Source organism: Coffea eugenioides, chromosome 6 (genome assembly GCF_003713205.1).
Source record: "Coffea eugenioides isolate CCC68of chromosome 6, Ceug_1.0, whole genome shotgun sequence".
Classification (NCBI taxonomy): Eukaryota; Viridiplantae; Streptophyta; class Magnoliopsida; order Gentianales; family Rubiaceae; genus Coffea; species Coffea eugenioides.
Window position 1 is genome coordinate 2,339,562 of NC_040040.1, and position 15,164 is coordinate 2,354,725.

Genomic DNA, 15,164 nt, shown 5'->3' on the forward strand with positions numbered 1-15,164 from the left:
AAAAATGACTTCGATGGAAAATGTGACGGCCCCACCTCCCCCTAGGGCGTACCCCAGGGTTCGGCGGGTCGCCTGCCCAGCTCTCGCCAGGACTCAGTCACTCGTATCACGTGCGTACATCCATAGACAATAAGTAACCCATCCACTTCAACTTAATATATACATAGATGCTCAAGTAAAAGATAAGAAACTTCTACTCACCAGAAGTCTTCAAAGTTTTTACCATTCAAATACAACCATCGAATATACAAGGGTTCTCATTCCTCATACAACCAGCCCGTGCCAAGCACTAGGGTGAGAACCATTACAAGGCCAAAGAACTAGATCAACTAGACTATACAGAACTCTCGTCCTTGCTCGCCTTCCCCTGCTAAGGAAAACAATTGACGTGGTATGAGCTAAAAAGCCCAGTGAGGTTCTATATACATAAACAAGTAATTAAACAAGGAACATTAGTCATGTAATAACAATTAATCCAGAAAACCTTATGTATAGTTCATGAGTGGTTGGGACTTATTACAGGTATGGAGCATATCACAGGTATAACACATGATTTCATGTTGGCATTTTAGCATGGAACAATTATCGTGATACACGGTAACCATATACTGAAGGATACGGTGTTCCGGTGGAACTTTGTCGGTCCTCTGCACCTTATAACTTCCGAATCCCCACGGTTGACTGGCCATCACCTTATCCCTCCAGTGGTAATACTCGAGTATACCGACGGTTGTCCAGGGTTCCAACCTACCCGACCGAGCCCAGTCCTGGCTCGAGTAGGTCGGTAACCGAGGCGGGGCCCAAGTTCAGCTTAGAGCTTACAACATGCACAACTAACCAAGTAAATCGGTAAACGGTAAATGGTAAAATTCATCAATTGAATAGGTCGAATGAGGTAAAGTACACACTCGCCTAACAATGATGGACAACTTCATATAGCATGTGATTCATGATAATTAAGTAATCAAGTGGACACTTAGCACGTAAGCAATACAGATTGATTTCATGGGAGCATGTAATTCACGGATATCACGTAATCACATAAATTGGAAATCGAGTAAACAGATAGTCAAGTAATCAGGTAGTCACAGAAAACAATGGGTATATAGAACACTCACCTATTTACGCACAACAACGTGCAAAATATCCTTCCGGATATTATCTTTAGTCACCGAGAAAACCTAAGATTAAATGAAAAGAATATTACCACTCATTTGTCACAACCAATTAGGTGCAATCAAAGAGACTCGTCGCATGATGAGTAAAACGTATAAAAAGACTTTAAAGTAGAATGTGGACATTTGGACTCGTGGATAAAAATAACTAGGGTTTCATAGACCACACATAAAACCAACTCAAAAGGGTTATAAAATTTTCTAATGGAAACACTTGAACTAAAGACAAATCAAAATCCAACTAGATAGACTAGGAAATACCGTTTTCGGAATCGTTTATGTGGTTGAAACTTATCTTATATTCAAGTAGATATTATAGACTAATTGTCTTAATGAAATTCATGAAAAAGAGAGGACAAAATACTCAAGAAAATCCTAAACTACTCCTCTTTATTTGGTAAGAGTAAGTAAACATTTGGAGTTTCCAATTGAAGAAGGATCATGTTTTTAAGATGGAAAAACGGTCATAGTATTTTACAAGTTCAAATAAACCTTAGCTTTCGGGCGAAAATTTGGGCAGCATGCCCTTTGTTTTTACCTAATTTTCCAGCCATTTTGGCTTCATTATTTTTCCTCAACCACAACCCAACATCACACATAAGCAATTCAAGTCAAGAGCCGTTCCATAGGCTCACAATATCATAAGAATAAGAAATACAGAAATAACAAGTGCAGAAATTCAATTTAGCAAAAGACAGATTTGACGTATGAAAGCGGAAATAACTTATCCGAGGCTACGCTTATCGGATTAAGACGCAACTTATGCCGTTTCGAAGCTAAGACACAGGGCTAAAATGTTCATGAAGGTCACTTAGTCCAGTTTCTAATGTAACTTGGTCAAATTCTCAAATTACTAAACCAGAAATCAATTCGTCGGCTGTTTAAATACATTACACTGTAATGGACATATCTCAGAGTACATAAGTCCGAATCAGGTTTTCTTAGAGGCATTTGAAAGATAATTCAGAATACTACAACTTTCATGTTTTGGCAAAAAGCTAAATCAGAATGAATACTAGTCAAAAAACGTGATAAACTGGACTTAACTGATGAAACGGACTGCTGGGAAATTTTTAAAACAGTGAGGGTATTTTGGACTTTTCACAACCTACGTTGCTCCGATTGAGCTGAAATTTTGTGGGCAACTATAAAATATCATTCTCTACAACTTTCATGTTTTATGCCAAGCCAAAATCGGCCTCTAACTAGGTGATATAGAAACGGGCAGAACTGAATTTTCAAGTCCCTGAAATCTGGAAATTCTTGAAATCAAATGCTAATTTCTTTATTTTTGGCTTGCTTCACCATCTTAACTTCCCATATTAAACTTTAAACATCAAAGCCCCAAATTTTAAGCACTAGAAAAATCATAGGAAAGCTGAAAAATATTCCAATAAAATGGAAAATCATGACCCAAGCCTCTATTTCACCACATACCTCAATAATACAACCATATGTGACATATTTAGCGACTAATCGTGAATTTAATCGGAGAGTCAAGGTTCCAGCATGTATACCTTTCCAAGGAGACTAGAAACAAGTGTTCAAGGCCTTTGTTCCTCAAGAAAATTACACCGGTAGGTAGCCTTTGTGCTAGATAACAACTTAATCGGAGTAGATTTGCGCGAATAGAAGAAACTTTTCAAGATTTGGAGAAGAAATGAAGGAGAATGAGATGAACTCTCTTTGTCTCTCTCTCTCTCTCTCTTATTTCGGCCAAGATGCAGAATTAATGGAGGGAATTAAGCTAAGCTTGTGTTATAAGAAGGTTGGAAAGCTAAGGATTAATTCTAGCCACAAGTTTGGCTAACACTTGGACTAATCTTGACCACAAATTTTTTCTCTCTCTTGTTGCATTTCTAATCTCTAATTTTCGGCCAATAGGAGGGCTAAGAGGGGGAAGATATTTTGCTCCATTAATGATAAACTTGTATGGCAAGAAAGTGGTGATCAAGTGGTGGTTCAATCGGTAGTACGCGGTACACGTCGGTGTGACGCGTTTTCTCTTAAATCGCGCGTACCAGGTTTTTTTACTTTCAACTCACTAACTTTTTATCATTGCTCCTAATCACATATTATTTCTCACTTAAAAGTCACTTTTAATCATCAAATTGATCCTCGGCCAGTACCGAAAATTCATCCGGCGGAAAAATCGAAAAACCCTAATTTTGCTCAAGTCATGAAACCGAAGCGGAAAACCCTATTTTCTAGGTTCATCTGCACTTATAGTTGAACAATTAGATAGTAGAGCTTTAATAAATAATAATTTTCAAATAAAAGGCATTTTTGAGGAAAAATGTAGAAAATTTGCGGGTCCTCACACCCTCTCCCCCTTAAAAGAATTTCGACCTCGAAATTCCAACTCGCACTAATCAGATCAAAAATAGTTCTCAAAAGTTGATCACGTACTAAGAATCATTTCAATCTCACCACAAGGATCTTTTGGGTTACAATATTTTCCAGACTCAGCTAAGATGACCCCGTCCGGTCTCTCACGTCACTTCCTAGTCACTAGATGTCCGTAGATTTCTTATATTCATTTTGGTCGGACAAAGCCTGTTCATATTCCAAAATACAAGTCTCAAGTACCTAGTAGCTAGCATCGCCTCAACTCTGGAGTACTCGGGCACGAGAATCCGAAATAAGATAATTCACATCTCGAGCTGCAGTCCCAAGAGTAAACTATCTACAATCGAAATTCCTACCTGACGTACCTATCTATGGTCCTCAGATACCATGAGAAAGATTTAAGGCCGATAACATTTATGATCCATAACTTATGCTCGAACGGACACTTAATCCTTCATACTTATTCACCACTTAGTCCAGGCTCACTCCGCGCAAAGACCACGCGAAGCAGCTATAGGTTTTATCCCTCAATTGCTTACCTTTCAAATCAAATCAAATCCCACAGTCCGGCATCCCAAACTTTAAGCCTAGGATACACTACAAAAATCTGAAGCCTAAGCTCTGATACCACCTGTGACGGCCCCACCTCCCCCTAGGGCGTACCCCAGGGTTCGGCGGGTCGCCTGCCCAGCTCTCGCCAGGACTCAGTCACTCGTATCACGTGCGTACATCCATAGACAATAAGTAACCCATCCACTTCAACTTAATATATACATAGATGCTCAAGTAAAAGATAAGAAACTTCTACTCACCAGAAGTCTTCAAAGTTTTTACCATTCAAGTACAACCATCGAATATACAAGGGTTCTCATTCCTCATACAACCAGCCCGTGCCAAGCACTAGGGCGAGAACCATTACAAGGCCAAAGAACTAGATCAACTAGACTATACAGAACTCTCGTCCTTGCTCGCCTTCCCCTGCTAAGGAAAACAATTGACGTGGTATGAGCTAAAAAGCCCAGTGAGGTTCTATATACATAAACAAGTAATTAAACAAGGAACATTAGTCATGTAATAACAATTAATCCAGAAAACCTTATGTATAGTTCATGAGTGGTTGGGACTTATTACAGGTATGGAGCATATCACAGGTATAACACATGATTTCATGTTGGCATTTTAGCATGGAACAATTATCGTGATACACGGTAACCATATACTGAAGGATACGGTGTTCCGGTGGAACTTTGTCGGTCCTCTGCACCTTATAACTTCCGAATCCCCACGGTTGACTGGCCATCACCTTATCCCTCCAGTGGTAATACTCGAGTATACCGACGGTTGTCCAGGGTTCCAACCTACCCGACCGAGCCCAGTCCTGGCTCGAGTAGGTCGGTAACCGAGGCGGGGCCCAAGTTCAGCTTAGAGCTTACAACATGCACAACTAACCAAGTAAATCGGTAAACGGTAAATGGTAAAATTCATCAATTGAATAGGTCGAATGAGGTAAAGTACACACTCGCCTAACAATGATGGACAACTTCATATAGCATGTGATTCATGATAATTAAGTAATCAAGTGGACACTTAGCACGTAAGCAATACAAATTGATTTCATGGGAGCATGTAATTCACGGATATCACGTAATCACATAAATTGGAAATCGAGTAAACAGATAGTCAAGTAATCAGGTAGTCACAGAAAACAATGGGTATATAGAACACTCACCTATTTACGCACAACAACGTGCAAAATATCCTTCCGGATATTATCTTTAGTCACCGAGAAAACCTAAGATTAAATGAAAAGAATATTACCACTCATTTGTCACAACCAATTAGGTGCAATCAAAGAGACTCGTCGCATGATGAGTAGAACGTATAAAAAGACTTTAAAGTAGAACGTGGACATTTGGACTCGTGGATAAAAATAACTAGGGTTTCATAGACCACACATAAAACCAACTCAAAAGGGTTATAAAATTTTCTAATGGAAACACTTGAACTAAAGACAAATCAAAATCCAACTAGATAGACTAGGAAATACCGTTTTCGGAATCGTTTATGTGGTTGAAACTTATCTTATATTCAAGTAGATATTATAGACTAATTGTCTTAATGAAATTCATGAAAAAGAGAGGACAAAATACTCAAGAAAATCCTAAACTACTCCTCTTTATTTGGTAAGAGTAAGTAAACATTTGGAGTTTCCAATTGAAGAAGGATCATGTTTTTAAGATGGAAAAACGGTCATAGTATTTTACAAGTTCAAATAAACCTTAGCTTTCGGGCGAAAATTTGGGCAGCATGCCCTTTGTTTTTACCTAATTTTCCAGCCATTTTGGCTTCATTATTTTTCCTCAACCACAACCCAACATCACACATAAGCAATTCAAGTCAAGAGCCGTTCCATAGGCTCACAATATCATAAGAATAAGAAATACAGAAATAACAAGTGCAGAAATTCAATTTAGCAAAAGACAGATTTGACGTATGAAAGCGGAAATAACTTATCCGAGGCTACGCTTATCGGATTAAGACGCAACTTATGCCGTTTCGAAGCTAAGACACAGGGCTAAAATGTTCATGAAGGTCACTTAGTCCAGTTTCTAATGTAACTTGGTCAAATTCTCAAATTACTAAACCAGAAATCAATTCGTCGGCTGTTTAAATACATTACACTGTAATGGACATATCTCAGAGTACATAAGTCCGAATCAGGTTTTCTTAGAGGCATTTGAAAGATAATTCAGAATACTACAACTTTCATGTTTTGGCAAAAAGCTAAATCAGAATGAATACTAGTCAAAAAACGTGATAAACTGGACTTAACTGATGAAACGGACTGCTGGGAAATTTTTAAAACAGTGAGGGTATTTTGGACTTTTCACAACCTACGTTGCTCCGATTGAGCTGAAATTTTGTGGGCAACTATAAAATATCATTCTCTACAACTTTCATGTTTTATTCCAAGCCAAAATCGGCCTCTAACTAGGTGATATAGAAACGGGCAGAACTGAATTTTCAAGTCCCTGAAATCTGGAAATTCTTGAAATCAAATGCTAATTTCTTTATTTTTGGCTTGCTTCACCATCTTAACTTCCCATATTAAACTTTAAACATCAAAGCCCCAAATTTTAAGCACTAGAAAAATCATAGGAAAGCTGAAAAATATTCCAATAAAATGGAAAATCATGACCCAAGCCTCTATTTCACCACATACCTCAATAATACAACCATATGTGACATATTTAGCGACTAATCGTGAATTTAATCGGAGAGTCAAGGTTCCAGCATGTATACCTTTCCAAGGAGACTAGAAACAAGTGTTCAAGGCCTTTGTTCCTCAAGAAAATTACACCGGTAGGTAGCCTTTGTGCTAGATAACAACTTAATCGGAGTAGATTTGCGCGAATAGAAGAAACTTTTCAAGATTTGGAGAAGAAATGAAGGAGAATGAGATGAACTCTCTTTGTCTCTCTCTCTCTCTCTCTTATTTCGGCCAAGATGCAGAATTAATGGAGGGAATTAAGCTAAGCTTGTGTTATAAGAAGGTTGGAAAGCTAAGGATTAATTCTAGCCACAAGTTTGGCTAACACTTGGACTAATCTTGACCACAAATTTTTCTCTCTCTTGTTGCATTTCTAATCTCTAATTTTCGGCCAATAGGAGGGCTAAGAGGGGGAAGATATTTTGCTCCATTAATGATAAACTTGTATGGCAAGAAAGTGGTGATCAAGTGGTGGTTCAATCGGTAGTACGCGGTACACGTCGGTGTGACGCGTTTTCTCTTAAATCGCGCGTACCAGGGTTTTTTACTTTCAACTCACTAACTTTTTATCATTGCTCCTAATCACATATTATTTCTCACTTAAAAGTCACTTTTAATCATCAAATTGATCCTCGGCCAGTACCGAAAATTCATCCGGCGGAAAAATCGAAAAACCCTAATTTTGCTCAAGTCATGAAACCGAAGCGGAAAACCCTATTTTCTAGGTTCATCTGCACTTATAGTTGAACAATTAGATAGTAGAGCTTTAATAAATAATAATTTTCAAATAAAAGGCATTTTTGAGGAAAAATGTAGAAAATTTGCGGGTCCTCACAGAAAATATTTTCCTAGGGAAAATATTTTCAGTCCAACCAAACGGATCCTTAGAGTAGTTGGCCACCCCTCAAATGCAGGTCAAGACATCAAATCCCTTGACTTACATTAATTTTCTAAAAATTTTATCAACGAGTGCAAAGACACCGATTGGATTCAATAGTGGTTCAATTCCTTTTAGAATCTTTCTTGGTCCATTTAAGCCCACCCCTCCCCTTTAGAATAGAGTAGGAGTAAGTATGATATAGAAACTAGGGATAATTTCATATACCTCCCCTGAGGTTTCTGACAGTTTCACTCCCCTCCCCTGTGGTTTCAATAATATCACAAACCTCCCTTGTCAGATTGTGAGGTCCCATTTCTTACGTCATTGGTGCCAAAAAGACTTAAATACCCTCACAAGTTTGTTAATATTTCGTGATTATCTAGAAAAATTTAGTTAAGTTAGTTATAAACACAATTAATGTAATTAACGAAAAATTAGAGTCCTAACAACCAATATAGAAAGGGCCCTTCAGCAAAATGGTGCCAAACTTAGGCGCCATTATCAGACATAACAGCTTGATAGGCACGGTGCATATAGAAGCAAGAAACTTACTTTGTTCCCGCCATTATTGAGATATAGCAACTGAGGTTGAAGGTTGGCAAACAAAGCTCTTGATTCTCGTTAAGAAAGCTCTTGGCAAACAAAGGTCTTGGCAAACAAACTGAAGAGTCTCTTAGCTCATTAAGAAAATTTTACTAGGTAAGTGTTTAAGATTTCGTACTCTGTTTCAATATGATATTGGCAGCTTATGATGATTTGGTTGTTGTTTGTGTAAGCTTGATACATGTTTGCTTATGATTTTCTGGTTTGTCATGTGACTTGGTTTGCTAAGCCTCTACCAGATTATGCTTACTTGATTCTAAATTTCTCGTCTGACTTGGGTTGTTTGATATAGTTAGATGCCAAACCTTAGTACTTAGAAAGCTTATGCTTGCTCTGTAACTTCAGCAACCAATGTTGCAAGATGGTTAATATTGTAGCTAATATTTTCTGTAACTTCAATAACTAATATTGTAACTTCAGTAACTTCAGTAGCTTATGATTGTTTATTGTAGGATGGTTATCACTGATGTTCATGATATTGTGCTCCATTTTATGGGAAGAAAAGCAAGAGTGGCTAAGGTAGATCCCAAGAGTTACTTGTAACTTTTTATGATTGTCTTACAGGAGGAAGGCAAATTGTCTCACAGTTCATGGCTGCTTGATACATTGCAGAGTTATTGTCGCCTTCTTGAATATTTTATCAATTCTTCTTTGCTGTTGTCTCCAACCTCAGCATCCCAGGCACAGCTGCTTGTGCAACCTGTTGCAGTTGGTATGTCTATTGGGTTGTTTCCTGTTCCTAAGGACCCTGAAGTGTTTGTTCGTATGCTGCAGTCTCAGGTTCTGGATGCGATAGTTCCTATCTGGAATCACCCTTTGTTTCCAAATTGTAATCCAGTTTTTATAACTTCTATTATTTCACTAATCACTCATGTATATTTTGGTGTTGCTGATGTTAAACAAAATCGTAGTGGGTTGTTAGGGAATACAAACCAACGTTTGGTGGCTCCACCACCTGATGAAGCTACCATTGCTACCATTGTTAAGATGGGGTTCTTAAGAGCAAGAGCTGAGGAGACATTAAGAAGAGTGGAAACTAATAGTGTCGAAATGGCTATGGAATGGTTATTTAGTCATGCTGAAGATCCTGTGCTGGAGGATGATGAATTGGCTCGTGCACTTGCTTTATCTCTAGGAAATTCCTCAAAAGCATCTAAAGTCGATAACACTGAAAAATCAGTGGATGTTTTGGCAGAAGAGGAACAAATTAAGACCCCTTCTGTTGATGACATCCTTGCTGCAACAATGAAGTTGTTTCACAGTAGTGATTCAATGGCTTTCCAGTTGACAGATTTGCTTGTGACTCTTTGCAATAGGAACAAAGGAGAAGACCGTGATCGGGTGATTCCTTATCTTGTAAAGCAGCTAAAGCAGTGCCCCATGGAATTCTCAAAGGATAATAGTGCATTGTGCATGGTTTCACATACTTTAGCATTGATTTTATCTGAAGATGAAAATGCTCGACAAATTGCTGTGCAGAGTGGCATTGTCCCATTGGCAATTGATATCTTGATGAACTTCAAAGCAAGGACTACTTCAGGAAATGAGATTTTGAGCCCGAAATGTATTAGTGCTTTACTTCTAATCCTGGATAATTTGTTGCAATCCAGGCCCAGAATCTCTCGTGAAAGTACAGAAGAGACTGCAGCAGGACCAATACCTGACTCATCAGAGGAACATGTTGCATCTCCAGTTCTGGAAGATGTTGCTGAGAAAAAATCCACTCCTCTTTTGCAGGATAAAGAAAGTAGCACCATCTTTGAGAAAACATTTGGAAAACCTACAGGCTTTTTGACGATGGAAGATTGTGGTAATGTATTGATTATTGCTTGTGACTTGATAAAACAGCATGTACCAGCTTTGGTTATGCAGGTCGTTCTTCAATTATGTGCTCGCTTGACAAAACAACATGCTCTGCCAGAAAGAGCCATTGCCTTCCATTTTGTTCACTACTAACGTTCAGACCTTAATGAATGCATTGGTCTCACTTACACCCCCTCAAGTTTCATTCTTTTCCCTGTTTTTTCTTCACATGAGATTAGTTCATTAATGCAAGATAATGAGGGCATTTGTGGTATACACTTGTTTCTCTCTCCAGCTACTAATTTTTTATTGTTTGTATTTTTAAATTGGGCCTATTTTGGCATTGCCTATCTAGTTTTAAGGGAGGTTTGTGGTATTATTGAAACCACAGGGGAAGGGAGTGAAACTGTCAGAAACCTTAGGGGAGGTATCTGAAATTATCCCTAGAAACTATCGTGTCAACAAAAAAAAAAAAAAAATCACGCGAGCATGGGAAAAAAATCTTTCTTCAGGCAGTTGCGTTCACCTGGTTGGCGTTTCTGACCGCGTAACAATCACAATGGTCACATAGCCCAATAGCCGAAACCATGCATCCGACCACTGGACTCTCTCTCTCGCTCTCTCGTTTTCTTGGTTTGGGTTTGAGATCAACGAGGCAGACCCGTAGCTTTATACTGAAGGATTTTCCATTTACAGCTAATTTTATTTAAAGTCGCCAATTATCTATGGAGTCTAACAAGTTCGTTCAGAAGGTGTTTATGAAAAATCTAAATTTGTTGAGCAAAATTATTTTTCAATCCGCATTTCATTGCCAATCATTATTTTGGTCCGGGCTTGAATAAATAAGTCCACAAAACAAGCGGAATTCTGCTGTCTACAACCGACACGAGGGGAACTTCGTAGAATCAAGTTTTCGCATGAAGACCAATTTTGATTAATGACAAGACCTTTTTGAAAAATTTAAAATTTTTCTTGAATACTTTATAAAGAGATCTTTATCAAAAGTGTTTAATTTGCCAATTCCGGCGGGAGAGGGGTCTATCAGTGGACAGGAATGATGAACATAGATACAAAATTATTTCACCAATCCTCATCAGGGAAGGATTACAATTTACGAGATACTTTTCTCTACCTGCATCATTATTTGTTGGGTGATTTTACTCCAGTCTGTTTTTCAAGCTCTAGAGTCTGCAGATGTCTAAAACAAAGTCACCTTGGCTAACCATTTTTTCTCACCATCAATTGCCTAGCCATAAATTCTATGTAAATTTCAAAGGATCACGCTACTAGGAAAATGGTGATCACTGAATGAATATCCAACATCATCTGAACAAATGTGGACATTCAGTCCGTTTCTAGCCTCGCTATGTATTGGTCATAGAATTTTGCGGCTCTCTCCAAATCACCAAGCTCAGTGTAACAATCAGCTATGGCTCCATAAGCTTCTGTGTTTCCAGATTCCTCACCTTCTCTGTGCGAAATGGCCAGAACCATAGAATGATATTTGATTGCTTCCCGGTACTTACCCTGCCTTTGCAATGATGCCCCTAAAAAACACATACAAGAAAATGTGAAGAACACGAGCAGCATTCCATTTGGACAGGCCTCAAATGACTTTTTCCTTTGGGGGTGGGAGATGTTGGGATATAAACCAATTGTCACATCAAAAGATCACTAATCAGCCCATGTCTGAAATGGGTAATCCAGATTAATGGAAGATTAAAGGTAAAATTTTGGCATAGAATTATTACCATACATGCACGAAGTATATGCATTAATTGAATGCCTACACTGAATTCTCAGCCAAAGGGATGAGGTGCATCCATGCATGCTGTGTTAGTTTCAGTTAAGATGCAAGACAAACAGTATATATACCTGTATGTTATCCCATGGAATGTCTTGCCACTAATCATTCTTGGGACAAAATATTGATTCAAAAAAATATGAAGATGGTATACCTAAGCCTCTAGCAGCCTTCTTTTCCTCTATTGGGTCCTTCAGATTCTGAGCAAGCTCAAGAGCAGACTTAAACTCTGCAAATGCCTTATCTGGATCTTGATTTCTCAAAAAATTCTTCCCATTTTTCAGGCAGGCGATCAGCTCCTGCTTCCTTGAGTCAACAATAACTTCACTCTCTGGTATCCTTCCACCAACAGGAGCATAACTCAAATTGGGCGCATATGATTCAATCTTAGCCTGCCTTCTTAAAGCTGCATTAATCTGCCGGAGCTGTTCGTTCAGGCGCTGTAATTCTCCTCTCCTTTGTCGCGCAAGTAATCCTGGAAAATTATGCAGAATGAACTAAAAGAACTTCCAAATCAACAAATTATGTGTGGAACTGTGATGAGGACTGGGCAGGTTAGGAAATTAGCAGTCTCCAAAGCCTCCCTTGGCGCTCACCTAGCAGCCCATTTCCATGCTTTTCGGATGCTATTCTAGAATCCTAAGCCCATTTTAATCAACATAGCCACAGTTTTAGACCTCAAGTTTGAGTGCCTAAAAAATGCTTACAGTTTGGAAGTGTAGATGTTAAGAGAAGTACTGCAGAGATTCCTAAGACCATAAAAATTTCCACCTAACAGGTAATCAAGTGAAGGATAAAACTAGAATCTGCAACAAAAAGCAGCAAGGGCAACTTACCTCCAACTGTGGCACCGATAAGGGCAACAAAAAGCAGCAAGGGCATATTCATATTGAGTATTGAATTGTCTGCCTCACAAGTTTCTGCGATAGCTTCCAAAGGTGCAAAGTACATCAAGGCATCAGTGGCAATAAGGGCCATCACTGGGACTCTTAGAAACATCATTTCCTGCCAAATCGATAACAAATGAGTACGTTTACAAAATCATCATTGCCAAAGAAGGCTCTTTCTTATGATTCGCATCTACAATTTCAAATTGCAAATTGCAGCTTGGTGAGACTAAGCAGGGAACACCAGGGTAATACCATGTTCAGCAAGGTGCACATTGATTTGCATTTCATCCCTAAAGGCAAAAAAGGCAATGAGTTCCTTATATGGTAGAGATTGCACAATCTGATGCTGCAACCGTTTATATGCAGTCTCTTGAAGAAGACTGAGTCATTTTCATTATGAGTTCTCCACAATATTGAACCAAACCTAAAATGTTGGGATCAGAGCTTCACGCCACAAGTCTGAGGAAAGACGGCAGATTTACTCAAGAAACTGAATAGGCGATGAAACCTTTTGCATTTTTACAGATGTGGGTCATAATGTGAATTTTTTTCGTTAACAAAGAATGTGAGCTTGCAGTATTTGCTCGGGGAAACTTATCAATTCCTAGAGAACATAAGAATTGTGAATATACAAAAAGGTGAAAGCGCATAATCCAACACAAGTAGTAAAAAAGTGGATTCAGAGGAAGTCCTGCGACCAATTATACCGTATTAAATATCACAAGACCTCTCTGCCCTGTGGTATGCAATCTAGTAGTACAAGGAAATGTTTCCCAAGAACCGATCTTTCGTACGGAACCTAAAGATTTTCGCACAACAGAGTGGGTCTCAACTCTAGAAATAAAAATATTGTCGCTTAAATTTGGATGGTATCTGCACCATATAGTGCTAGTACTTGTAATCCCTTAAATCTTTCTTAGTTCCTTTACGCTATATCAGCAATTCGGACTCGGCGAGGTTCCGGTAATGATTCTGGCAGTGTGTTTGTGTGCTTGAGCTGCTAATACTAAGTAAAGACTGGTCCAGGGTAAGAAATGCTCATCAATGGCTCCTAAATGAAGAGTTTTATTGGGATTAAAAAAGGGATAACTACCCTGTGACTGATAGTGAGCAGCTGGCGAGCAATGTTGATGTCGTACTTGCAGGTGATTTGGTGCTGGGCAACCCCATCTTGCAATCTTGCTGAGACAGTCAAGAAAGTAGGCTGCAAACGGTGGGCTTTAGTTGTCTGCAAAGATGAGGGAGAACACATAGACCGAGGATAAGGGCTCCATGCCACAAGCCCTTGCCTCATCATCATCATCTTCTTCTTCTATTCGTCTTTAACACTAAACTCAGCAGCAGCAGATATCTGGTTTCTGATGTTCTCTTGGATGGATAAAATTTAATTATCCTTCTTCCCCCCTCCCCCCTCCTCTTCTCTCTCTTTTATTCTTTTTTAACTCCAAAAGCGATACTGTAGTCGGAGTAAATCTTCTCAACTTGAAGCAGTCCAAGTTTTATCCTAACGGGCCCCCAAAAAAAAAAGGAAAGAAAGAAAAACAAGTGCCAGTTTTATTAATGTCATTTTTTTTTTTTTGGCTTTGGTATCTGAAGATGGTCATTTCGGCTCGGATAACCAGAGCCTCGTGCTCTGATTCCTCCCGAGGTCCCACCTCGGCACAATGCTCATTGAGGACGTCAAAGCATGTGTACCACTTCGGGCTAAGTCTTCAGGTCATTAGCCGAGGTGACATCTGATTGATGGACGCCTACGAAAGATGGGAGCTGACACCTGATACGCCTGACATCTGATGGACAGCTACTCTGACACACGCCGCCTGAAACTGGCGGATGTCCCATCGAACCTTCTCGTAGAGAGCCGTCCAATCCACCAGATGCACTGACCGTCTCAGATCTTGAGGGACCCATGATGACAGTCCCTCTTCCCAAAGAACCCCCTATAAATACCCCCGAGTATCTACTAAGAAGAGGGGACGGCCAAATTTCTGGTAAAGGCATACTAGTCTTCTCTATACTCATTACTACTTCACTCCCGAACTGACTTAAGCTTCGGAGTTACACCGGGGACTTTAGTCCCTCTTACAATTTGAGCAGGTGACCTCGTCTGAGTCAACCACCTAGGATAAGAGGTCTTCTCCGGCTCGGGTTATCCACTCCAGCAGGACAAAAACGACTTCTTCAATTGGCGCCGTCTGTGGGAACGTAAAGATACCAAAATATGAAGCCTACGCGTTCGAAGAGCAGAAAAGCTCTCGCCATTGGTGCTGAGCAAAGCAATGCAGCCCAACAAGAAGATATTTCAGAAGGGCAAGAGCCCCCAAGGACTCAGCCCGCAAACGAAGAGGCCGTAGCACGTATGGCCGAGTTTGTAACCGAGAACCCCAAC

The 15,164-nt window shown here is 39.4% G+C and overlaps 2 protein-coding genes across 2 annotated transcripts in view; one reads left to right on the forward strand and one right to left on the reverse strand.

Annotated features, from left to right (window-relative positions):
* Positions 1-11,126: 11,126 nt before the first annotated feature.
* LOC113775955 (protein FLUORESCENT IN BLUE LIGHT, chloroplastic) lies at positions 11,127-14,184 on the reverse strand. Its single transcript, XM_027321013.1, has 4 exons — positions 13,869-14,184; positions 12,722-12,890; positions 12,040-12,360; positions 11,127-11,628 (listed from the first exon to the last, which is right to left on the reverse strand). Exons 1-4 carry the CDS (start codon positions 14,076-14,078, stop codon positions 11,426-11,428), a joined length of 903 nt encoding a protein of 300 aa, XP_027176814.1. The 5' UTR covers positions 14,079-14,184; the 3' UTR covers positions 11,127-11,425.
* Positions 14,185-14,996: 812 nt separating this feature from the next.
* LOC113772850 overlaps positions 14,997-15,164 on the forward strand; it is a 5,966-nt gene continuing 5,798 nt past the window's right edge. Inside the window, exon 1 of the mRNA XM_027317339.1 lies at positions 14,997-15,146. Coding sequence (XP_027173140.1) covers positions 14,997-15,146 — 150 coding nt within the window. The remainder of the gene's footprint in view (positions 15,147-15,164) is intronic.

Excerpts from the sequence above, each read along its gene's own strand:
- LOC113775955 (XM_027321013.1), bottom strand. The coding sequence starts at position 14,078 with ATGATGATGATGAGGCAAGGGCTTGTGGCATGGAGCCCTTATCCTCGG. Across the intron at positions 12,891-13,868 it reads TGCTCACTATCAGTCACAGG|GAAATGATGTTTCTAAGAGT; the intron begins GTAGTTATCCCT and ends TCGATTTGGCAG. Across the intron at positions 12,361-12,721 it reads TATCGGTGCCACAGTTGGAG|GATTACTTGCGCGACAAAGG; the intron begins GTAAGTTGCCCT and ends ATAATTTTCCAG.